This window comes from Polypterus senegalus, chromosome 18, assembly GCF_016835505.1.
Source record: "Polypterus senegalus isolate Bchr_013 chromosome 18, ASM1683550v1, whole genome shotgun sequence".
In the NCBI taxonomy this organism is placed as follows: Eukaryota; Metazoa; Chordata; class Cladistia; order Polypteriformes; family Polypteridae; genus Polypterus; species Polypterus senegalus.
Genome location: NC_053171.1, coordinates 48,629,275 through 48,655,648, shown reverse-complemented (window position 1 = coordinate 48,655,648; position 26,374 = coordinate 48,629,275). Strand labels below are relative to the sequence as shown.

At 37.4% G+C, this 26,374-nt stretch overlaps 2 protein-coding genes across 12 annotated transcripts in view; one reads left to right on the top strand and one right to left on the bottom strand.

Annotated features, from left to right (window-relative positions):
* Positions 1-16,776, bottom strand: part of eml5 (EMAP like 5) — a 311,453-nt gene extending 294,677 nt beyond the window's left edge. For 6 of the 11 annotated variants that reach the window (XR_005631401.1, XM_039742327.1, XM_039742326.1 and 3 more), the window contains exon 1: positions 16,183-16,776. Coding sequence is in view for 10 of the 11 variants with exons in the window: in XM_039742327.1 (XP_039598261.1) it covers positions 16,183-16,379 (197 nt within the window). In the remaining variant the exon portion in view is untranslated. The remainder of the gene's footprint in view (positions 1-16,182) is intronic. The other 5 variants (XM_039742320.1, XM_039742322.1, XM_039742321.1 and 2 more) reach the window with 1 other exon arrangement.
* A 3,590-nt stretch (positions 16,777-20,366) lies between these two features.
* The window catches only part of ttc8 (tetratricopeptide repeat domain 8), a 50,083-nt gene continuing 44,075 nt past the window's right edge, over positions 20,367-26,374 (top strand). The window contains exon 1 of the mRNA XM_039741855.1: positions 20,367-20,584. Within this exon, the coding sequence (XP_039597789.1) occupies positions 20,471-20,584 (114 nt within the window). The 5' untranslated portion in view covers positions 20,367-20,470. The remainder of the gene's footprint in view (positions 20,585-26,374) is intronic.

Sequence of the window (26,374 nt, the reverse complement as noted above, 5' to 3'; positions counted from 1 at the left end):
CGCCTTTTCACGCGACTTTGATATCTGACAACTTCTTTTTTATTTTGGGCACTGTGCGACTTTGTGAACTTGAGCTTTCGAGTTTCTCTGACACACTATGTCACTCGATCAACTTCCTTTTGTTGTTTATACCACTGTTTAAACCAACAAATAGTACGTTTTACCTTGCCTCTACTTGGTATTCGCTGAAATTGTTCTATTTTTTTTGTGGATTTGCCATTGTCTTTTCACAGAACACTGAGCTTAAGGACAATTTATATTGATTTACATATTCAAAGAGGTGTAATTCCTAGGAGGAGTTGGGGTGGGACAGCAGGCGCGTGCACGAGTGTTACTTTTCACGCTGACCGGGATTTATGTAGCGGAAGAACGTGGAAGTTGGCAAACACACAGATTTATGCATCTGGATTTTTCTGTGCGTAAGCACATTTTGGCTTTTGCACTTACGTCATGTTATAGTGTGAATTCTACGCACGGCGTTATGCATGTGGCCCCAGGTATGTCACAGTGGAGCGAGAAGCCTTGGCGATCAAGTGGGCTATCACGCACTTAAGGTACTACCTACTCGGGCGGGATTTTACTGTAATGACGGATCATGCTGCTCTGCAGTGGATGTCCGTTCTCCGCAAGTCTAATCCCCACATCACTAGGTGGTTTTTAGAGCTTCAATCTTATTGTTTTACTGTCATTTATCGTTGAGGTTCCTTGCAGGCCAACGAGGATGCTCTCTCCCATGTTCATGACCTCTCGGTGCATGCCATCCGACCCAACAAGCCTGGGCTGGGGGGGGGAGGGGGTAATGTCACACACATGCGCTTAGGAGGCAGTCAAAAAGTCTAAAGGTGAGTGAAACATCGCGAGACAAGGAGTTGTATGGTACTAACCTGTTTCTCATGTTCTTCTCAGCAGAAAAGCCAAAGAAAAATAAAGAACGTATTTCCTGGTTCCAAAATGGCCGCCGAGACATGACTTCTGGCACACAGCATCGATGTCATATCTCGCCAACCATTTCCTGTTCCCATTTTGTTTTCTGTATATAAACGCCATCTTGTCATGTACCATTGATCAACTGCTATATACAATTGCTTTTGATCAACCAAACGTCTTTCTTTTGTGTTTTTTTTCCTTGTCCTGCATACAATATACAGGGACGTTCCCCAAAACTTTGTTTTTGTGACTCTTCTTTTTATTTCAAGAAGACAAAACTTCACAACACATACAGTACGTCTTTTGAAGAATACACATGACAAGCTAAAAAGGCATAGCCAGGTATATCTGGATTGACACAGTTAAGGTAAAAGCAGAGAAAAAAATTTCAGAAAGAAGCTATAATTGAATTTTAAAAGGAAAGAATTGGGCTCAGATGAAGTATGTAGTTGGAATAAATTCTACCTGAGGACTGACAGAGGTCCCTTAGGACACTGCCTCGAACACACGATACTAGAAATGTATTTATATTTTGCAAACACAAAATGAAACAATCACTTTGGAATCTAGAATTAGTTTTTACTGTAACCCTTCACCTAAATCCACATATTAAGTATACACAATCTATTAAACATCTTTGAAAATAATATGGAAAAAAAAATCTGATTTTCTAAACATTTAATATTTCATTACATGGTGGCAAAGCCTGGTCACATAAAAACATCAGTGGTGTCATCAAAGGCCTTTATAAATCAAAAAATCAAAAACCACCATAATGGATGAGACAATCCATCCATCCATCTATCCATTATCCAACCCGCTATATCCTAACTACAGGGTCACAGGGGTCCGCTGGAGCCAATCCCTGCCAACACAGGGCACAAGGCAGGAAAAAAACCCCGGGCAGAGCGCCAACCCACCGCAGGGATGAGCCACTCAAGACCATATTCCTATACAAAATAACGACTAAAGTATCAGTCATAGGCAAATAATAAATGCAAGATAAAATAATAATAAATTGCCAGAATAGCAAGAAGACTTATCTAAGGCAAAACATATTTTCAGTGTAAACAATTCTCCAAAAATTCCAAATCTGATATATTCCACATAATAATTATTGTGTAATGTAGCAGAGTCTTACGAGTGCAACTGGCAGCAACATCTAAACTTTCATTTGTGTGCACTGGGGCCATATTCTACTGTAAGGATGTGCTGATCCACTGTCCACTTATATGAAGACATTTAATATTTACTGATGCAAAGAACAATGCATACAGAGGGATGTATTGCAGGATTTCCCCTTTATGGGTAACCAAGTGTATACAATATACAGTATTTCTGTCGGTTTCCATACTCTGCCTCATAGTCCATATATTTACAACCCAGTAGTAGAAGTAGTAGAACTGAAAGTTAGCCAGTGATTTTTTGTTAATCAAGGGCCTCTTTGTATTCCAAAAATTAAAAGATACAATTGAGTTTAACTTAAAGAATGATTTACAGTAATCCCCTGTTGTATCACGTTCAGCTATCGCGCCCCAGCTATATCACGGAAAAATTCCATAAGTACATCCAACCTGTAGTGTACTTTGCAGCCAATTCATCTCGCAAGAACAGCGAGTGTGGATCCTCGATGCATCTCAGTTCTCCGCATATCGACGTACCTTGTTTGTGGTCCGATTGTTGTGAGCAAACTTTTTGTGAACTTTTCATTTTGTTTTAAGCCCTACGATGGCTCCCAAGCGTCCTGCATCTTCTAAGAAGGAATGAAATCGTTACATGGATGTCACTCGCCACTACAGCTTGAATGAATCGACGGTATGCTATATTATTATTATTAAGTTACTCATATCCTTAGCCCGACATCCACATATAATATGTGTTTACAAAGTGTGTTTTAATAAGATTATATGTGTTTAAAGCGTGTGGGAGGGGTATTTTAAGGCTTAAACTATAAAAAAAATGTTTACTTATATGGTCTTTCTATATCGCAGATTTTCACCTATTGCTGATGGGTCTGGAACGTAACGTCCGCGATAGGTGGGGGATCACTGTATTTCTATTGGAATATGTTTGAGAAGATACACACATTTTAGAAGATATCTCTTTTGAGTAGTCTTAATTCTCCAGGATAATATAAAATGAACTGAGAGCACTTGGCAATCAGTTGAAACACGTTAAGCGAACATTCACGACTCGAATTCAAACAGCTGAACATCTGGCACCTACTGCGGTCGGGAAAGCAACGGCTGCAAATTCCAAATGCAAAAATCTCAGAGACAAACTTGCTGCACTGGAAGATGGATGCAGAAGGAATAATATTAGAATCGAAGGTCTCCCAGAGAATCATGAAAGTCCAAACCCAGTGAAATTCATAGCTGAGCTATTCTCTAAAATAACTGGAGAGGACTGTAAATCTGACACTGAAATAGCAGCAGCTTACCACATGCGGGGATCAAATACCTCTAAACCTAGGAGTCTTATCGTGCACTTTGAGAAATTACAATTTAAATTACATGTACTGTCACATCTCAGACAGAAACAACAGATTAAATTTGAAAATAACCATATTCACATTTTCCCTCATTTCTCATCCTCAACAGCTGCTAAGCATGCAGCTTTTTACAACATTAAACAGCGCTTACGGAAAGCTGAGATCAGATACAGCCACTTGTACCCTGCCAAAGTGAAAGTGGATATTCAAGACAAGCATTACATCTTTACCACTACGGAGGAATCAGAAAAAGTGTTAAGAAAGCTGATTCCAACACTTTTTTGAAATACGATCGTGAGTCACATCCTGTCATGGCATGGCAAAGAAGATCTTGCCGGTTGTTTGATCCGCTTGCAATGATACTGGTACTGTAATTATACATCCTTTTAACTTCTCTGACACTTTTTGTTTATGCTTTAATTACAATTATATGCGATTTATATGTGTATATGTGTATTGTGTATATATATTCTTTTATTTTCTTTTTCTTTTTTTTTAACTCTTCTAAAGGAGACTGTTTAACATCATTACCTTGGTTTATTGTTATTATCGTATTATGGTTTACTATACTTATCCAATGCCACATTTAAATACCATTCCCTGGGCTTACTATTTTACTATCTCAAGATTGCTGAAGATTAGATTTTAAGCTTATAGTAAGTGGACTGTATTGGCAATAGATATCTCAGTTTTATCCCTCATACGCCGCTTCTGGGAGGCTTGTTTTGTTATGGACGTGCTCTGACTCCAGGTATGTCAGAGGGCTGGGACTTTGGGAAGTGGAGTAAAGCCTCACGTGGGGAGGCAAAAAGTCGGGGTTGGGGGGACTAGGGAGAGAAAAAAAGAGAGAACGCTATCTCTAATCAATCTTTTTAATCCTTGTAATTATAAATGCCAACGTAACAATAGCCTTCAGGGCAATAACTCCTGGGAAAATTGGAAATTAAGGTTAAAGCTGTCTTATTTTCAGTTAAGACTTAAAAATGACAATACAAGCTCAGAAGCAATGTCTCAAAGACTAGACAGTTAACTTTGTGAGCTGGGATGTTAAAGGCCTAAATCATGAATTAAAGAGAAAGTATTCTCTCACCTAACAGGTCTAAACGTTAAAATAGGATTTTTACAGGAGACCCACTTATTAAGCAAGGATCAGTTTCAGCTGCACAAAGACTGGACTTGCCAAATATTCCATTCCAGCTTTACAAAAAAACTAGAGGTGTGGGAATTCCTATACACAGAACAGTATTATTTGCAGTATCAGATGTAGTATCTGATCCTGAGGGGAGATACGTGTTTGTCATAAGTAATTTATTCAACTGTAAAGTCACTGTAATAAATATTTATGCACCCAGTGTCGATGATAGGGAATTCATGCAAAATGTATTTGCATCCATTCCCAATGTAAACACCCATAAAATTAAAATGGCTGGGGAATTTCAATTGTGTTTAAAATCCAGACCTAGATAGGTCTCATGCCACAGGGGTGATGACATTTAACACTTCAAAGACAATTACACAGTTTGTAACTGACCACATCTTATCTGACCCCTGGAGATTTCTACACCCAAGCTCAAGAGCATATTCCTTCCACTCACCAGTACATCATTGCTACTCAAGAATTGATTATTTCTTTGTAGACAACAACTTCTTGCCTAAAATTAAATCTTGTAAGCACGACGCTATTGATATATCTGGCCATGATCTCTTGATTTTGGAGCTAAAATCACTATGCCTCACATACTCATTTTGCAGATGGCTTCGTAATCCACTTTAATTAGCAGAGAAGAACTGTACAGAATTTATATCCAAGCAAACAAATTTTTTTTAGAGTGAAATACACCCTCAGTGGTTTCTGCAGGAACACTCTGGGAAACCCTGAAGGCCTTCTTAAGAGGACAGATTATCTCATATCTTTCTCACAAAAATAAATTGGAAACCAAGAAGGTATCAGAGCTAATCAATTAAATTACTTGAATAGATCAAGAACATACCAAGTGTACAAGTGAGACGCTTCATAGGAAAAAGCAGGAAACAAACCCCGGGCACACACTAGGGACAATTTAGAATCACCAATCCACCTAACCTGCATGTCTTTGGACTATGTGATTGACCATAAAAATATAATGCAAACATTTAGAGACTACTATAATTCTTTATACTCTACTAAGGTTAAAGAATACAAGACACAAATCTAAGGCATTTCTAGATGCATTACAGATATCACAAATAGATACTCTTAGGGTAGAGGAACTGAATAAACCTCTGGCACTATCAGAATTACTAGATGCTATAAACTCACTGCAGAGTGGGAAACCAGCAGGTCCTGATGGCTAACCTGCCGAAATTTATAAGAACTTCTCAACTCAGCTAGCTCCCCTTATACTGTATTAGCAACATTTACAGAAGCTAGAGAAATTAAAATTATACCTCAAACTTTTCGCCAAGCATTAATTACTGTCTTTTCGCAAACAAAATAAGGAGTTATTAAAATGTGCATCGTATAGACCAATCTCACTTCTGAATAATGATGTTAAGTTACTCTCCAATGTCCTAGCTAGAAGGATGGAGAAAGTGCTGCCTTCGGTAATATCACAAGACCAAACTGGATTTATCAAAGGCAGACACTTAGCTTCCAATCTCCGACGCCTGCTTTATGTAATATACTCACCAACAAAGTCAAACACCCCGGAGATATTATTATCATTGGATGCAGAAAAAGCATTTGACATGGTTGAATGAAACTACTTTTTCACTACATTAGAGAAATTTGGGTTTGGCCCGAACATTTGTGCATGGATCAAATTACTGTATACCAACCTAGAAGCTTCAGTTTGTATTAACAACATCAATTCAGACTACTTTAAACTACTGTGTGGTACCAGACAAGGATGCCCCTTATCACCACTGCTTTTTGCAATCGCCATTGAGCCACTCACAATTCACTGTTGAAATGCTATTGAGATAAAGGGGATTGTCAGAGAAGGACTGGAACAGAAAGTTTCTCTATATGCAGATGATATGGTACTGTATATATCAGACCCACAAAATACTGTGCCTGCAGTCCTAACGGCACTAACAGAATTTGAAAAGATTTCTGGTCTCAGAATCAATTTGAATAAAAGTGTGCTCTTCCCAATGAATTCTCAAGCATACAATATTAGATTGGACACCTTCCCTTTTATCATTGCAGATCAGTTTAAATACCTAGGGGTAAACATCACAAGTAAACATAAAGCTCTTTATCAACAAAATTTTGCCATCTGTATGGAAAAAATTAAGCAAGACTTGCATAGATGGTCAACCATTCATCTCACTTTAGCTGGAGGAATTAACATTGTTAAGATGAATATCCTTCCTAAGCTTCTCTTTTTATTTCAAAACATTCCAATATACATCAATAGATCATTTTTTAAGAAACTAGGGGGCTTCACTCGCCAACCCCCTTGTTTGTTTTTCCGCATACACACTTGTAAGATTTTTTTTTCTTTGAATTGTTGCTACTTCATTAGTTTCACTTTTATTTCAGAACTTCTGTAAAAACAATATTTGTAATCTTTCGTGTCCCACTATGCTGAATCTTTTAAATGAGGTCTGTGAGACTTGTGTTTAATGACTTTGTACCATAATTTAGGATAGGTTTCTCTGTTTGGAATTTCAGCACAGACAAAATGATCCATATCATCAGCAGTTAATATTTTTTTTTTTTGCAAAGTAACCAATAAATGCATGTGAGATAAAGCCCGTTTTTAAAATTCTCTGACTTAAACTAATTTTTCTTTTGTTTGTGTCAATGCGATCTGTGCTATCTTTTTTTTTGATACTGTGGCGACTAACGTAATAAAATGGCACAAAAGTACTACTTTAACAATCGCCGAATGCGCACCCCAAACACAACTTTCTAGCACCTTCTCCAACCCCTCCTCCCACGGGCCTCGCATCCCCCTTACTGCATCAATCAGTACCCAGCTATCAGTCTTCCGTTCTGTACTCTGCCCTCCCGTTGCTATTTCATTAGTTTCACTTTTATTTCAGAACTTCTGTAAAAACAATATTTGGAATCTTTCATGTCCCACTATGCTGAATCTTTTAAATGAGTTCTATGAGACTTGTGTTTAATGACTTTGTACCATAATTTAGGATAGGTTTCTCTGTTTGGAATTTCAGCACAGACAAGACGATCCACATCATCAGCAGGTAATATTTTTTTTGCAAAGTACCCAATAGATGCATTTGAGTTAAACCCCGTTTTTGAAATTCCCTGACTTAAACTAATTTCCTTTTGTTTTTAGTCAGTGCGATCTGTGCTATCTTTCTTTTTGATACTGTGGCGACTGACGTAATAAAGTGGCACAAAAGTTCTACTTTAACAACCGCCGACTGTGTAACCCCAAACACAACTTTTTAGCACCCTCTTCAACCCCTCCTCCCACAAGTCTCGCCTCCCCCTTACCGCATCAATCAGCACCCAGCTATCATTATGTCGTGCTGTACTTTGCCCTCCCTCGAGTGGACCTAACAGTCACTTAAACCAAAAAAGGCTTCAGCTGGGCTGGGACGCTACAATACTTTCGCCTGTTACTGTTTTCACATTCTGTAACTTTCTCTGCATACTGTATGTATCACGCCTTGGGTGTCTTTGCTCTGCGCTGCTCTTTCATCTTTGCAAAAGGCACAGGATCTGTGTGTGCCACGTGACTTCACATGAGTGAATGTTTTGCTGGCTGTCTGTGGTCCTATTTGATAAGAAGGGTGTGTTTTGCAAGAATCTTATCTTCCATGGCCCTGCAAGACGCTCCGTTGTCAGTCTTTTTGTCTCGCGGGTCTTTAAAATGTCTTTTGAGAACTTCCAAGAAGATCACGTCTCGTCGCCTAGCTTTTACATTCCAGGATTTTCTTTTATATAGAGAGAGATTACACTCGACCATAACCTAATTTATTTGGAATTCAAAACATCCACGTATCTAAAGGGCAACCCTACAAAGACCTTAGCTACCTAACTTTCAGTTTTATTACTGGGCAGCAAACATACAAACAATAAAAACCTGGACATAGACAGAAACAGATGAACACACACAGGCTTGGTCCGTAATGGAAATAAAATTCTGTAGTACTTCTTTATATTCCTTGCTTTGTACCCCTATAAATACAAGTTATCGCCAATATACTAACAACCCAATTGTGCTTCACTCAGTAAAAATATGGAACCAATTTAGGAAGTAATTTAAGATAGAGAAGCTTTTATCTGTGGCACCTCTGTACAAGAACCACCTTTTCCCACCCTCTCAAACTTGCGCAGTTTTTAAATCCTGGAAAACATCCGGTATTAAATCACTTAGAGATCTGTACATAGACAACTGTTTTTGCATCCTACGAACAATTACACTCCAAATTTAACTTACCAGCAACACATTTCTTTCACTACCTCCAAATTAGAAACTTTGTTAAACAGAACCTGTCCAATTTTCCTCACCTCCCACCTACCAATATACCGGAAAAAATATTGCTCAGTCTCAAGGACTCAGAAAGCATTTCTGTAATATATAAAACTATTTTACAGTCCCTCCCTTTCAAAGATTCAATAGAAAAGTGGGAAAAGGATATTTTACTCAATATTTCAGAAAAGGAGTGGAAAGTAGCAATGCACATAATTCACTCAAGGTCCATATGTGCAAAGCATAGAATTATTCAACTTAAAATTATATAATGAGCGCATCTCTCTCGTTTAAAAGTGTCCAAAATGTTTCCAGGGCAAGATCCAACCTGCGAACGCTGCAATCAAGCTCCGGCCTCACTGGGTCACATGTTTTGGGCCTCCAACAAATTAACATAATTTTGGACCAAAATCATTAACTGCCTTTCAGACAGCCTTGGTGTCACAATCCCTCCTAATCAACCAACAGCTGTGTTTGTTGTACTTCCAGATGGGCTTAAAGTGGAGAGGGACAAACAAACTGTAATAGCCTTTACTACACTATTGGCACGTAGACTTATCTTGCTCAATTGGAAGAATCCTAACTCACCTATTCTAAGTAAGTGGGTAACTGATGTTATATACTATTTGACACTGGAAAAAATCAGAGGATCTATACAAAACTTATTCAAAATCTGGCAGGATCTAATCAATAACATTTTCGAATAAGCATTTAAAGTGAGGAAGCAGGTTCTCTCCCTTCTTTTACTCCATTTATCTTTATTAATTTATTATTTTATCTATTCATTTGTCTTTACTAGCATAAAGTTTTACACTGCTGGCCTAGCTCTCTTTCTCAGAGGTGGAGGTTGATTTGTTTCGAACCTTTTTCTTTTTGTAAAACTCGAGTTATGTGTATGGAGTGTTATTTGATTTTTAAAAATTCAATAAAATTAAAATATACTTAAAAAAATAAAATAAAATGAAGACATTACCAGTTTGTAAGGTATTTTTAACATATTCCATCAATTTGAATTAAGCATTTCAATTGTGTAACATTGATTCAAGAAATGATCAAATTAAAGCTGAAGTAAAAGTGTTATTCAAATGAATGTTAAACCTTAAAAATTTTAGAAAATGCATCCATACGTTTTGTACATATAACTGCAATGGGTATGTGCCAGGAATATATAATCAGTGTAAACGAATACTTGTTGCTGAATTATTTCTCCTACAGATTCTAGTTATTTACACAAGCAATTGGTGAGAGGTCAAAAGGCATTGTGAAGTGCTGATTAACTGTACATACTGCATCTCTGTTGTTAGTCATTAGCACTATAACATAAGTAACATGATAATTATATTTGAATACTAACCCTCACCTATTCTGTTTCTTTTCTCGGTACCCAAATGTGGCATTGGTGCCACGGCCCACCTGCCAAGTTGTGTGCCTGCCTATGGTAAAGTCATCCCTGATGGAGGATCACAGGAATCATGAGAAAGAGGGGTCCTTTCATCGGAGCAACGTTTCAGCCGTGGCATGGCCAAATGGGGAGGCAGCTAGATGGATGAGGTCTCCAGGACTCTAAAAATATCCAAACCTAATTATGTCACATCATCTACTGTTAAACCGTACTTCTAAATTTTTTATTATTATGCTGTCTTAAGGAATTGTTCTGTTGTGTATATTGTATTGTATTGACCCCCTACTTTTGACACCCACTGCACGCCCAACCTACCTGGAAAGGGGTCTCTCTTTGAACTGCCTTTCCCAAGGTTTCTTCCATTTTTCCCTACAAGGTTTTATTGGGAGTTTTTCCTTGTCTTCTCAGAGAGTCAAGGCTGGGGGGCTGTCAAAAGGCAGGGCCTGTTAAAGCCCATTGCGGCACTTCCTGTGCGATTTTGGGCTATACAAAAATAAACTGTATTGTATTGTAAATAAAATCAGAGAAATAAAGAACACTGCTGTCAAGTTCAAGGTTCTAAAAGGAAGAAATCAGAAAATATATTATTTACACAAACAAAAATTTCCAGGCTGATGTATAAAAGGTTGATCAATTTAAAGTATAAGTAAATGCCTTGAACAAGTACAGTGACTGCATTTAGCTATGTCGTTTTTTTTTTCTGAATCAAAAGAGAGCAATACCGTGGCAGCTCCATTTCTTTGTTTAGTGATGTCCACTAGCCTTTCTAGACTGTGAATGCCCATCTGCATTGGAATGGTCTGCAGCTGACTGTGATGTGGCTGGGATGACAATTTCACATTAAAACCTTAGGTCCTGGCCCTCTGCCCAAAAAGATTAACTTTTTTTTCTTCAGCTGCCTCAAGTGAACGAGTATCTCTGGGTCTTGTTCACATGGGAGGGTTGAGGTGGTTTTGACATTAGGCAACAAATCAATATAATGGCAGCAATTCTGCAGATGCCACAGTTTACCATGGTGGTAAAGTTGTAATTATTCCTTCAAATGTAACTTTCAGTTTACCAGCAAGTATCTCCATCTCCTCCTAGCATCAACAATGACATATGACCAAAGGAACATGAGCAAACATAGATACTTTCTAGAAGCTGTTTCTTTTTTTTCTCAACTCTGAGCTCAATCAACTCTGACACAGACAGCCATTAAACTCCTGGGATTTACATAAAAGGCTTTTCATGAGATTTTCTCCTAACATCAAGGAAGGTCTACAAATATCCCCACAGTAATCTTCAGAGGACTCTGGAATCCCTACTCACGAGAACCACAATATTCTTCAAAGAGTTCCAAACTTTAGAGAAATGGTGAAGTTCCTGCTCATGCTAGGAGCCAAAGGTTGTCACCTTTCTGTATCCCAACTCTTTGGAGTAAACAGATCTGAACTTTTTGTCTCTCATTTTATTTATTACTTTTGATTATTTTTGACTTTGTGTCTTAGACCTTGCCTTGACCTTGTACTTTGACCATTCTTTTTTCTCACCCTTAATCTTCTGATCAGTACTTTTTAATTGTACTTTTCAGGATAAGTCTAGCTCTGTTTTCACCACAGACATAATATTTTTTAAAGCAGTGTACATGCTAATTGTGTATTCCCTACTTTGTATTTACCAGCTAAGTACAATTATGCTGCATAACACTTGGCTCTCACTCACAGTGCCATACCATGCCATTTTCTAAGCCTGTTTAATCCTAACCAGGACCACAGGGGGATGGAGCCTAATCCAGCAAGCATAGGGCAAAAAGCAGGAACAATCCCCTGGACAGGGCACCAGTCCATCATAGGATGAACACACTCCTGCACACAACACACACACATAAGGGCAAAATTAGCATCACCCATCTAACTGCATGTCTTTGGACTGTGGGAGGAAACCTACACAGATACAGGGAGAAGTTGAAATGTCCACAGAGGGAGAACCTGAAACACAAACTCTGGTCTCCTATCACTCACAATAATTAAATTTTAAAGTCAAATAATACTTTTTAGAATTACAGTTACTGTATATATTTTGATAAGGGGCAGTTTCCTCCCACCGTCCAAAGACATGCAGGTTAAGTGGATTGGCAATACTAAACTGGCCCATGTGTTCCGCTCCATTCCCCTCTGATGGAATACCAGCCAATCCAGGAGACTGTGCCTACCTTGAGCCCTATGCTTTTGGGATAAGATCCAGAACCCTGCAACCCTGTACAGGATTAGGCTGGCTTAGAAAATGGCACGGTACATCTTGATAAGAAATTATTGAAATGTACATTGGGTTTAGTAACTGAAAACATAATAACTTAAAAATGACACTTTAATAGGAAGGTAAATACCCTCAAACTAATAAAGGCTAGTACAGCTTGAATAAATTCAAATTATCAATTTATTTACTTAACACAGTGCAATATACCTCAGTTGGTGGTCCCTCTTTTTGCAAAAAAATTCTATATGCAGTCCTAGTTTTATTAAATCGATCTGTACCAATTTATCTTGCAAAATTAATCTTTTATAATTATTTAACTTTATTTGAAATCACACAACAACAACAACAACATTTATTTATATAGCACATTTTCATACAATGTAGCTCAAAATGCTTTATATGATGAAGAAAGGCATGGTGGAGCAGTGAGTAGCACTGCTGCCTCGCAGTTAGGAGACCAGGGTTCGCTTCTCGGGTCCTCCCTGCGTGGAGTTTGCATGTTCTCCCTTGTTCTGTGTGCGTTTCCTCCGGTGCTCCGGTTTCCTCCCACAGTCCAAAGACATACAGGTTAGGTGCATTGGTGATTCTAAATGGTCCTTAGTGTGTGCTTGGTGTGTGGGTGTGTGCACCCTGCGGTGGGCTGGCACCCTGCCCAGGGTTTGTTTCCTGCCTTGTGCCCTGTATTGGCTGGGACTGGAAGACCCCGGCAGACCCCCGTGACCCTGTAGTTAGGATATAGCGGGTTGGAAATTGGATGGATGGATAATTAACATAGAATAAAAGTAAGGTCCGATGGCCAGGGAGGACAGAAAAAACAAAACAAATCCAGACAGCTGGAGAAAAAAATAAAATCTGCAGGGGTTCCAGGCCATGAGACCACCCAGCCCCCTCTAGGCATTCTACCTAACATAAATGACCTCAGTCATTCCTGATTGTATTCAGGGTTCTCATGGAAGAATAATGATGATGGTCATGTGGACTTCTGGCCTTTAATCCATCAATGTAAGGACATCACGGTGCTTTGATTAGGTGGTGGAGGTGCAGATCGCCACCACAGAAAACCGGAAAAAGAACAGAAGAGAAAGTAGGGGTTAGCCCGTGAATTGGGCTAAATAGGAATCCAAAAGGATGGATGTTTAAAACTCTTTGTTTAAATCACAGAATCACCAATAAACATAAAACACAATTAGAAAAACAAATCATGTTCAGCATCTATAAATTCTTGGCGACAACAGACTATCGGCAAGTAAAACTGCACTGAAATGTAGTGTTTTTTATCATAATGTTAAATCATGTTTCAAAGAAAGAAAGAAAGAAAGATCCATTACACTGAGTACATTAACTATGTTTACTTTGTTACTTTTGTTTTCTCAAACCTTCAGGTGCCAAATAAAACAAAAAGATATCTAAATAAAAGCAAGACATCTGCAGCTAGAAACAGTGTCTATTATAGACTGTCAAGGCCATCAGAGCCATTTCATTAACAAGAGGAGCAAAGTGCTAATGGCATTTTATATGTGAAAGGATACCTGGAAAGGGTTTATAATGAACAAAAACATAGATGTGAAATGTGTCCTTTAAATGTTTGATATCATTAGTTACCAAATTATGGCCTATATGTCAGTGAAATGTATAATTTTTTATGATTGTTAAATTATTAGTTCTTTTATATATTATGTTTTATTTAAATACCTCTCAATTTTAATGAACATAGTTGTACATGCACAATATTACACTTCTAACTGTTACACATTAAGTAAATAACTAACATAGTATCATCAACATTAGGGAGAGAACCCATAACTATGCGCATTGAACACAAACACCTTACCTAATAAGATGTGAAAATTTAAAAAATTAATATTTTTATAAAGAATATTAAATAATACTAAGAAATATTTCCATCTGAGATTATCCCTGGACTGAAGCAGGCTTGAATGAATCCAGTAGGTTTAGAAGACTTAGAAGATGGTCATGTTGGGGGGTCAGTGTTTACACAATAACTCCTTCCGATTTTTATTATCATCTAATTTTAAATACTTTTTAAAAAATGAAAAACACACAAATTATGATTGCTCTGGAAAAATAAGAACATTATATGTAGTTTGTTAAAACAAAGGAATTATGTCTCACCTAACTTGGTCAATATTTATTACGCAGCTGGCTAGAATGTAATAGTTACTGTATATTGGTCAATGTCTCTACACAAGAGTCATGGGTCTTATGTCTGCCTTTACCATTTTATTTCAACAAACTAATTCCAGTTTGCTCTTAAGGTTACTGAATCAGCATTAATCAGTTAGATCTTAGTAAAAATCCCTGTCCTGTCACCATTAGCCTGATTAGTCTCTCACTGTTAAGAATCTCACCTTCTGTAATGTGTCTCGTACAGGGTCCTACAAGGCAGAATATGTATAAGGGAAGCATATGTATTTGTATGTTTCCATAATACATATTCTGCAACACTCTACATACCTAACATACATACTGAGTTATTTTTTTCAGAATTTCATCTCTTAATATATATATATATATATATATATATATATATATACTTTCTTAACCCTACTCTCATTCCTCAAGATCCAACATTAGGCTAAAACATGTTTTATCAGCCTTTATGTTTACCAGCCTTTACATTTTCTTAACAAATCTGCAGCTTTCTCTACTTGATTCAAAATTACCCTTTTATTATACATTGTGTCTAATTGTTAATATTCTACCTACAGAAGCAGTCCATGTTCCCCACGACAGTTTTCTCTTCCCAATCGAATTATTTTTCGACATATGGGTAAATAAACCCATTTAGATCAATCCTTTTTAAAGTAGTATTTTTCATTCTGCCGGGCTCAGAGAACACGAGAGGGTGACAAAGTTGACATCAGCTTCGAAAAGCCGTTGACAAGGCACTAAAATTTAAACACTTCAGTTGCCTGTTCAAGACCAATGTGTGACCCTGAGCAAGTCACTTGAGCTACCTATGCTCTAACTGCAAAAATATTATGTACTAAGATATTGCATCTTAAGTACTCTTAGATAACGGAGTCAGTCTAATATACTAAAATACGAAATAGCTAGTGGCAATTAATAACCTTAAACTAGATGAATACATACCGGAATAAATGCAAAGCTTGAAAATATAATGCATTTTATGTAATACGTAAAATGCACGAAAACGCATTTAACTGTTAAATTAAAAATAGGAATAACAGTCATTACAACAGCAAATACTGCGCCTTCGAAAAAAGAATATTTGAAGAGAATGGACAACATATATATAGGAAAATGTCCAATAAAAAGTAGTGGAATGGAATGATAAAAGTAATAAGGATGCAACCGAATTTTCATTTTTAATTTCCAAATTGAAATAAGGCACTTTAAAGAATGCACGGCTATCTTCTTGGCTTCCTAGCGTGTCAACGTGAGAGTGCGCCCGGCTGTGTGTGAGTGCTCCGCGTGAGAGTGTGTGTGACACACTTACCATGATTGGGCAACCCCCTCCCTCCACCCGATAGATGTGTCGCTTAACCAAACCGAGCGCAGAGAAAGAAGCATACAGGTGTCTTGCTACCCAACCGTTAACCTTGCGGCGCAGGTAAGCGCTCATCCCGCAGCCGAACATCAAAAAGCACTTTCAAAATTCCACAGCACATGTATAAGAATTCGCCAGAAGACTTAAGTAACACACTTACCTGATTATGTCATCGTTGTGCCCAAGGTAAAATTTCTGCTTATGTTCCCTGGTATTATAAACTACTCCAACCCCGGCGACGAAATACACTATTTCCTTTGCCGCGGTGTAGTACAGGTTGTTGCGACACTGATGCCCTCGATATCCATAAACCCACTCTAGCCGCAAGTGACAATTTGGAGCTGTTCTGTCAGCCATGTCTTATTCAATTATTTTTGCCCTGTTGCAACTCTATCCTTGTATGTAATTTCTAGGTGTTGGGTTTTTCCTCCAATACCCAATTTTGATATTATGCGGCTCTATAGCTCTTTTTCTCCAAATCCTTATTAGTCTCTTGTCAATATAATCTGCAGTTTGCAAGCGCTGCATTAATTTACTAAGACGTGCAATTCCTGTCCCACGAGGTGTGCAGCCCGTTTGCTTCTTCTTAATTTTCTGCTTTGCTCCGGTGGAACACGGTTAGCGCATCTTGCATTCCCGCACCAAGCACTCGCGTTACGCCACCTCCTACACACGCTGCAGCCGGCCACGACCTGAGAAGCGCCGCTCTGCTCGAGACAGTCTCCAGCAGCTGTCAAGTCCAATCACCAGCGAGCTCTCGTCGTACTCCGCAGGACAGCCCGCCCCCTTCGTCTGGCTCGGATTGACGTCCGCGCTACCCAACGAAATGCTTTACTAGTACTGAGACTGACTTTTTACGGAGATACAGGATTGTCATTCCAGTCCATAATCTCCGCTGCTGCTAAGAGCACGCACTAGTGAGCTCTGACACACACGTGCGTAACTCTGAAGCGTGCGAGAGATGTAGAATGTTGTGAGTCAGATTTAAAGGAGATAACATCGTGACGTTTTCAAGAATGTTAACTCTTTAATTTGGATGAATATTTTCCATAGTAATTGCCTGCATAAAAGACAGTTTTAATCTTGCTATTGTGTAATGGAAGCAGGAACAAACTGTGACAGATGTTGGTAATAGGCGGTTTGTTGTTTGGCGATGATATTGTTCAAATTACGTTTTTTTTTGTTACTTCATACAACTTCATTTCTTGCTTATTGTGAAATAAATGGCCATTTTACACAAATTATGCTTGTAAATAATATCAAATATACCGTATTTAACGGAATATTAAACAGCTCGGTTTACAATAACTAATGCTTACATTTCCCGAATTACAGACTTGCGTGGTGCTGGAGCCTGTATTGACAGCATCTGACTTAGAGGCAGGAAGCCACTCTGGGCGGTATGATACTTATGAGTAATCCCTTACTCACTCACACGAAGAAGATAGTGTTTTAGACAAGTCTTTGCAGCTCCCTCCTTTGCCAGAAGGCAACTGGGGTGGTCACCCTGGGTCCCGGTGCTGAACCTTACGTATCATTAAAATGCACACGTTTTTGTCTTTAACGATATCCAAAAGCACGGCCATTGGACTTGTCTTCATGCGACCCCAAGTAAAAGAAAAATTCACGTTTCCATTATAGACACTTCATTATGTACGTTGTTCAGTACTGGGACATGTCCACAGCTCTCCGCCCCGTGCGCCTGCACTCTCTGTTTAAAAGAGAGCGATTTTCAACACCTTAGCCTTAGCCTTGGACATCTCACGTCTCCCACTGTCGAGTCAGTCACCGTGTGATCAGTAAAATATGGGTGAAGGTGACTCAGTTTGCCACAGATCCACAATACGTTCTTAGAAGTAACGCTGTAAACTGGTGATTTAATGTTGTATTCTTCGTTGCCAGTCGTCAGTATGTTTTGAAAGGCTGTTTTGTGAAGAGGCTGAAGCTATTGCGACTTGATTCATAGCTGCGTATTTGTGCAGGTGTGTGGTATAATGAAGATGGAATATTTTAAAAGGTATATACTAATAGGTGAATTCCAAAGGTAAATTTCTATATTTTAAATTCATTTGTCTTTTGCTCTATCTGATGTATGAACACTGTCGAATTAATTAATAAAAGTGGTATAGTCTCACATCTGTTGAAACGGACAATCTAAATCCTGTAGTTAAAACGCATTGGCCCGCTTTTATTTTCACGTTTCTTCTACAAAAAGGGAATACTTTGTTTTGTTTTATATATTTATCAAGAGAGATTAAATTGATTTCTCTGCTTATCATCTACATTAAAACAGGAACTAGCATAAAGTTCATATTATTAGGATTACAGTGAAAGTTAGGAAATTTAGGATGAAAATGTGAACATAACATACTGCGATTATCGCAAAAAAGTCTCATATTGTACATAGATGATACCGATACTTTGCTTTCATGGCCAATAAACGTTTTTTAGTAAATATTATGACAACAGTAAGTTTCCTCTTATTTATACTGCAGAGGTGCAATTATATCTGGAAATAAAACAGACACCTTTGAGCAGGTATCTTTAGAGATTCTGTCTCACACGTATATATGCTATAATAATGCGGGTACAGTTATGAAAAATTCAGAGCCTGTAAAAATCAGATTAGATGTGCTTTATGCGCATGCGTAAAGCTTTCAAACACTACCGGGAATCTGCTTTTCACGCGGATCTGAATTTTGTAAACACTCTTCAAGTGACTGACCTGAATATAAGCTATAGTGCGACATCGCGACATCCTCTAACTCTAAAACAAGTAACAGTGAAAAAGAGTGCACCATTTTATAAAAAAAAAACCATAATGTGTACACTTACAGCATTTGCAAATGCAGATCATGCTTCATTGTGTATCAGTTTTCCCTGAAAAAAGATTTAATCATATCATATCCATACATTACATTACTAATGCAAAAATAAAATATTTTTAAAGTTATATGTTACTGAATTTCTTATAGGCACGGTCGTTATTTTGCTTTTCAAATAGTTGAATCTCCTTGGTGCTCTCCTTGTTAATGCTATTATAAACCACACGTTATTATGTTAAAAACGTTAACCTTGTAGTAAACTCCGAGCGATTACACATAGCTGTAATAGACATAATGCTTGTTTTGCCCTTGTATGAAGATGTGTCTAAAATCTGAATCTATTTAAAAAAATAAATGCATAAGGCAGTATGCATATAATGAAAGCGTCTCTAAGAATTTACAAAATGATTCACACGAGTATTAGTGTATAATCCCCGTACGCATTTGTGTAAGCATTGCTTACATAGCATATATTATTATAATAAAGGATAACGAAAGGTGCAGTATTTAGGTATATTGCGGAACAGACTCATAAAGGATGTTTCCCACGTGTTTACAAAACACTGAGAAGCGTAAAGTTAGAATTAGATTATTAGACAGAAAATAAATCGCATGCACTTTACATCCACAAAAACATTTCCACCCCTTACGTCATATTAAAAAAAAAACTCCACTCGCGAATTCGTGGTTCATATTATCTATCCATCTGTCTATCTGTGCCGTTCTCAAACTGTTCTCTTTTTTAGGTTTTCATTCCAAACAATTTCAGAATCATTAATGAGTTTAAATAAATGGTTTATTCTAACTTGGATTCTGTAATAAGAAAAACACACTTCGATGATTGTGATTTAGAAAGTTTTGTGACTTTGGTCATAGCATTTCTCGCCTAGGATCGCGTTTTCACGTTAAAGAAGAAATGAAAACCTACAGATAAGCATTAAAACGATCGGGTTTGAGAACAGCAGATCTAATCAGAGATATATTCTTATTTATTGAATAGAACGATGTAATTGCAGTAATATTTTTATTTATACATGTATTGAAATAAAATATTCGTATCAAATAAATCTAAATTCGTGGTATAAAGTTAAAATGTTCTTTAAAATGTCCTGTAACAAACACATTTTTAATTTGTTTTCTTTCTTAATTGCTCAATATTTAACGTTAACACCTAAACCACAAAATATTTTTACAACAATATATTCATATATTCGAAACACTATGATAAAGTGGAAGATAATCATTCTTATAGATGAATCCATTAAAAGAAGCTTAAGGTTTTAGAATTGAGACATGAGTGCAACTACTATTTTCGCCTTTATAAAATTTAAAAACAACGCTTTCATTCAAAACAAAAGTATAATGTTGAGAGATTTCAAAGTGTAAATAAATATATTAGATGATATCTTGGATTTTTTTCTCATCAAAACACAACATTTCTTTGCTGTAAAGATATCATTATCCAGGCAAATTCACAGTCCCCTAATTCTTTTAAGGACCCTAACCTTCGTTGCTGGTGGTGACAGGACGCCACTGCCGAATGTAGTGTGACGTTATATCTTCTCGATCTTCTGTTGTTGCATACGTATGGTTAATTTATATATATAATTTAATTTTTGAAGAATGGTATTAGATATGGATCCGCTTTTTTTGGCTTGGAGCTATTTTAGAAGACGGAAATTTCAGACTTGTTCCGACCTCTGTTCTGAAATACTGGAAAAAAGTCCTTACGACCAGGTATTTTGTCCATATACATAATCCTGTGAGCAGTGGATTTGCTGTTCTGCGTCAGCTATACATTTATACCGCTACCTTTTTTCAAAGTTTTGCACTTGACATATCTTTGTCACAATATGACGTAGCTTTTCAACAAATTAGTGTGTGTTTTTGTGTGTTTATAGAAGTGAGTAGTGAGTAGTGGATGTACACAAACATTTCAGCGTTTTAATGATGCATCTTGTTTTTATGCACTGGGTTTTCTGTTATTCCATTTCATGGTTGTACACTTTTATAGTCTCGTTAATTACTGTTTTTCGTTACACTTTAAAATCATGGGCTACAGTAATTTAAATAGGAATTAACAAATTTAAATTAAATATTGATCAGTGTGGTCTTACTGTGATTGTATATTCTGCTGTTTGCAGCTTTTTCTGAACGAGCGCTTTATCAGATTTATTGATTTAACCCATTGATTTATAGATGGCTTCCTGTCACCACTAAATGCTTCGTTTAATACTGTAATTGAACAAAAACGTTTACGCAGCTCTGCACAGTAGTAATTGATGACGGGAAAATGACTTGAAAGATTTAGCTATTCGGGAAACGAAAAATTGAGTGAAAGGTTTGAGGAACAGGACAATTGGCTAGGCTTACACTTATAGCTTTACTTGTCAAAAATATGGTATATTTTAAAAGGACAGTCTTCTTCAATTCTTATTTATTTTTCGATGTTCATGAATTGCTTAAATATTACATAAAAATGTTTCTGGCAGCATATTATTATGTAAAACTTGTGAGGAAAACATTTGTCAGTACAATTGAAAGGTAAAGATACTGTTTGACAGCTGCACAAAAGTTTACTCAAACGTATACATTTAGTTCAGTTTTGACTTATTTTCTATTTGAAACAAATGTAACTTTATATATTTGAACATGTGTAGTTTCCACTTAAAAATATTCTTGTAGCAGAGGGAGGAAAGAATATAGCAGAGCTGGGTCTAAAGTGCTGGCCAGAGACATGTAATTTTAGAAACTGCCAAGTTTGTGTAACACAAGAACTGTTGGGTTTAGTGCACCAAATTTAGGCAGAAAGCAATATTATGGCAATTTATCAATAGACACTTTGTTCAGTCATTATATATATATTCTCCAATGCAGCTGAACATGTTTTGTTTAAAAACAGAAATATTTTCTGAGGTGTGTATTTACCTTTTTGATATTCTTTGTGGGCAGTGTGCTAGCACAGTGATTAGCACTGCTGCAGCATGGGACCCAGCATTGTTGAAGTGAATCTTTTGCTCATGCATTGCCCATGTACAGATTGCACATTCTCCCAATGTCTTTGTGTTTTTTTTTCAAGGTACTCTGTCTTTCTTCCCAAATCCACAAAGGCATGTAGACTGGGTTAACTGGCAATTTTAGACTGGCCCAAATGTGAGTGGGCCTGGCAATCACACCCTGTTCAGGACTGTTTTCTGGCTTGCACACTGTGCTACTGGGATTTCTGTTGTGCCCTGAAACCCCCAATTGTATTAAGATGGCTTAATCGGAATATATTGTGTAGTTTTGTCTGTCTAGACATTAACGTATACTTGGCGTATGCATTTATATTATTATTTTATTATTCTCAGTATTTTTGTAAATGTTCTGTAAAAAAACTAATATAATAGCTAGCTCATTATCAATTTATCATCTGAAGGAAATCCAACAGGTGTATGGCTATTATGCAGGTGAGAATTTTACATATTGAGCAAATCACCTACTTCGCCATTCAAAGTACTCGTCCATTAATATCCTGTTAAAAAAGCATAATCTAAGAATTAATTGGCTATCTAAAGAATTAGAAGCTTGGGGTTCCAATTGTTTTTCTAATTGCCTTCAAAATTATCTTCACCTGTTGTTTCTTCTTCCTCCTTTGAATCCCAGCCCAGTTACAAATAGGAGTATGGAGATATCTTTAGCAAGCAAAAGTCCCAAGAGTTCCCTCACATAGGAAATAAGATTGTTCTGTAGAACTGTTGCCTGGTCCATCATGTAGAGAGCTAAACCAAATAAAAGTAAAAACAGTTACATTGTTCCACTTTATTACCTGTTACATAAAGTAACTGGTTTAACTATTTTTTACAAAACTTGACCTTAGAAGTGTAAATAATCTAGTAATGGAAGGTGATGAATGGAAAACTGCTTTAAACACAACTACTGGACATTATAAGTGTAAAGAAATGCTGTACAAGTTGTACTGATGATGGATAGTTAGACAGACAGACAGAACTTTATTTGTCCACGGGGGGGAATCTGGCTTTTTACAGAAGCTCTTCAGATAGATAGATAGATACAGCGTCCTCCACAATTATTGGGACCCCTGGTTAAGATGTGTTCTTAGGCTTCTAATATTTTTTTTTTGTCCCAAAAAATATAGACTGACAACACAAAAAAGAGAAAAATCCAACCTTTAATTGAAGTACATTCATTCACTGAGAAAAAAATTCCACATTAAGAAGTGCATTTTTTATATGAAATCATGTGTGCCACAATTACTGGTACCACTACTGTTAATATTTCATACATCCCCCTTTTGCCAACAAGACAACACTTAATCTTCTCATATAACGTTTCACAAGTTTGGAGAATACAGAGACAGGGATTTTTGACCTTTCCTCTTTGCACAATTTTTGTAGATCGTCCAGAGTCCTGGGTCCTCTCCTCTTCAGCTCACCCCACAGGTTTTCAATGGTGTTGAGGTCTTGGGACTGAGTTGGCCATGAGAGGAGCTTGATTTTGTGTCTGCTGAACCATTTTTGTGTAGTTTTTGTCATATGTTTAGGGTCCTGTTGGAAGACTTAATGACGACCCATCTTCAGCTTTCTGGAAAAGGCCACCAGATTTTAATTTAAAATGTCCTGGTATTTCAAGGAGTTCATGATGCAATGCGCCCTAAGAAGGTTCCCAGGTCCTTTGGAAGAGAAACAGCCCAACAGCATCACAGATCCTCCACCATACTTTACAGTGGGCATGAGGTGCTTTTCCACATACTCATTCTTGGATTCATGCCAGACCCACTTAGAATGTTTGTTGCCAAAAAGCTCAATTTTAGTCTCATCTGACCAAAGCGCACGGTCCCAGTTGAAGCCCCAGCACCATTTAGCAAACTCCAGACGTTTAGGTTTGTGATTGTAGGTGAGAAAAGGCTTTTTCCTTGCATGTCTCGCAAACAGCTTGTTGGCATAGAGATAGCGTCTTATGGTTGTCATGGAGACTTTGTGACCCCCCCACCGAGATACCACTCTTTGGTGCAGTTCTCTAACAGTAAGCTTTGAAGAATTTTTTACTTCTCCTCACTGTGCGTGTTTTACACTTCTTTATTATTCATCTGACTGTACATACAGGCAGGTTTAGGCGAGTAGCTATTTTCTTGTAGCCATTACCTGACTTATGAAGGTCAACACACATCTGCCTTACTTGAACAGCATGTTCTCTTGTCTTTCCTATGTTGAAGAGTGGCTAAGAGCAATAGGACTCTGTGTCACATCATATTTATACCCCAGGGACACAGGAAGTCATTAATTACTAATTAAAAGTTCCAATTTACTCTGATCAACTTTAAAAACTAAACTAGAACTTACTAAAATGCTTCAATTACATTTATTTTATAGGAATTGTTAGGGATGCCAATAATTGTGGCACACATTATTTCAAGTAAAAAAATTATTTCTTTATGTAGGATTTTTTTCCCAATGAATAAATTTACTTCAGTTAAAGGTTGGATTTTTCTCTTTTTGTGTTGTGAGCCTATATTTTTTGGGAAAAAAAGAATTGAGTAGAAGTTTAAGAACACATCTTAACCAGGGGTGCCAATAATTGTGGAGGGCGCTGTAGATAGATACACACCATAAAAGTTCTGATTTGGCTGTCACAGTTATAGTGAGGCATTATACAGATGTATTGCTTTTGGTATAAAGAAGCCCCAGTAGCGTTTCTTGACACACTTGTGCTGAATAATTTGTTGGCTGAAAGTCCTCAGTGTTAGTGTGTCAGAGAGAAGATATTCAGCATTGTTCATAATGGGACTCAATTTTGTTTTAATTCTCTCTTTCGCTGCTATCTTCAGTGGGAGCAGAGTATGTCACATAACCAAGTCTGCCCTTTTGATCAGTTTGCTAATTTGGTGGGCCTCTGTAGAAGTGATGTTACCAACCAAATATAGAAAATCCTACTGGCTATCAGAGAGTTGTAGAAGTTGTGAAGGATATTACTATCTACGATAAAGGAATGCAGTCTCCTAAGAAAAAGAGGCTGCTCCTCCCTTTCTTATGTAGTTCCTCTGTTTTACAAGACCAGTCCAACCTGTCATCGATGTGGACACTGGAGAACTTGTAGGAATCCACCAACTCTACATCTGTTCCCTGAATAGTGACCAGATATAGAGGCTTTTTAGTGCATTGAAAGTCAATAAGCAGTTCCTTGGTTTTGCCGATATTAAGATGCAGATAATTCTTTCTGTACCAAGAAACAAAGTTCTCCACCTGACTACTATACTCTGTCACATCCCCCTTACCAACACACCACATAAGTGTAACATGGATAGCTGGATGGTATTGAAGGTGCTGGAGAAACCAAAAAATATAATCCCCACAGTGTTGCCAGCATTGTCTAGGTGAGAATAAGCCTTGTGGAGCAAATAGATAATTGCATACTCCACTACAATCTTTGTCCAGTAGGCAAGCTACAGTGAGTGCAGTTGGTCTAGCTCTAGAGGACTCCAAAAGCAGCCTCTCAAAAGTCTTTATGATTTGATATAGTAGATTCTTGTGCCTTTGTTAATTTTCATTGTGGGCTTAATGTATTTTTGTGTAAGACCTTTAATTTATTTTATTAGGTTTGAATCAATCCATTGTTAGTTTTAGTTTCATTTTGTGATTTAGTTTTTTTGTAAACTTGTAATGTATTTTTATTATTATATTTGTTGTCTCCCAGAACAGCATTTCGTCTTTTAGTGGATGCTTCCATTTTGTGTTCCATCGAAAGCTAGGGGCATGTCCCCAGAAATCGTTTCTTGTGACTCAATATTAAAAGTCAGAGGCACAGGCTGATAATTGCCCAATATTGTGGGATTAATGTAAAAACATTTCTCTAGTGCTTTACTAAATACCATTGTAGTTCTGACATTTTTGGCTATAGGTTTTCAAAACTTTGTTTTTTTTTTATTGGGTTCAGCTTTATGATCATTGCCTTTCTGGGTGTGACCTTCACATTGTTATGACCTGATTATATTTTCTGTGCCAGTATTACAGTGAAAAATAAGCAAAATAAGATTCACTGTTTCCACTGAGTTATGGAGGGTCTAATAGGATTCTTCCAACTGATTAAGCTAAGGTAACAGGTGTGCATTATAGTATAAGACATTACAGTAGACTGTTTTTAACAGATAGTTGTCCCATCTGGTGTTACTATAAATAAAGCAATTACAGGAATTGGAGTAATTGTAAATCCAAAACTTTCTAGCAAGTAAGGAAAGGTTTTTTTAACCACGTTACAAGTGCAGAACATTCTTTGAACATATACTCTAGAAACAGGGGTGCTCAATGCGTCAATCGCCATCAACCGGTAGATCAGAAAGGGAGTGCAGGTAGATCGCGTTGCATTCAAAAAAAAAAAAAATTTGAAACGTTAGTCTATCATATATCCACACTATGGCATTTGCCACTTGATTGACATACAGGGCGGCCAGTCTGAGATCTCTTCTCTTCTAACACACTGGTCATCCCACACGCACGATCAAACGCTCGAGCTACTGCAAAACTCCGGCTG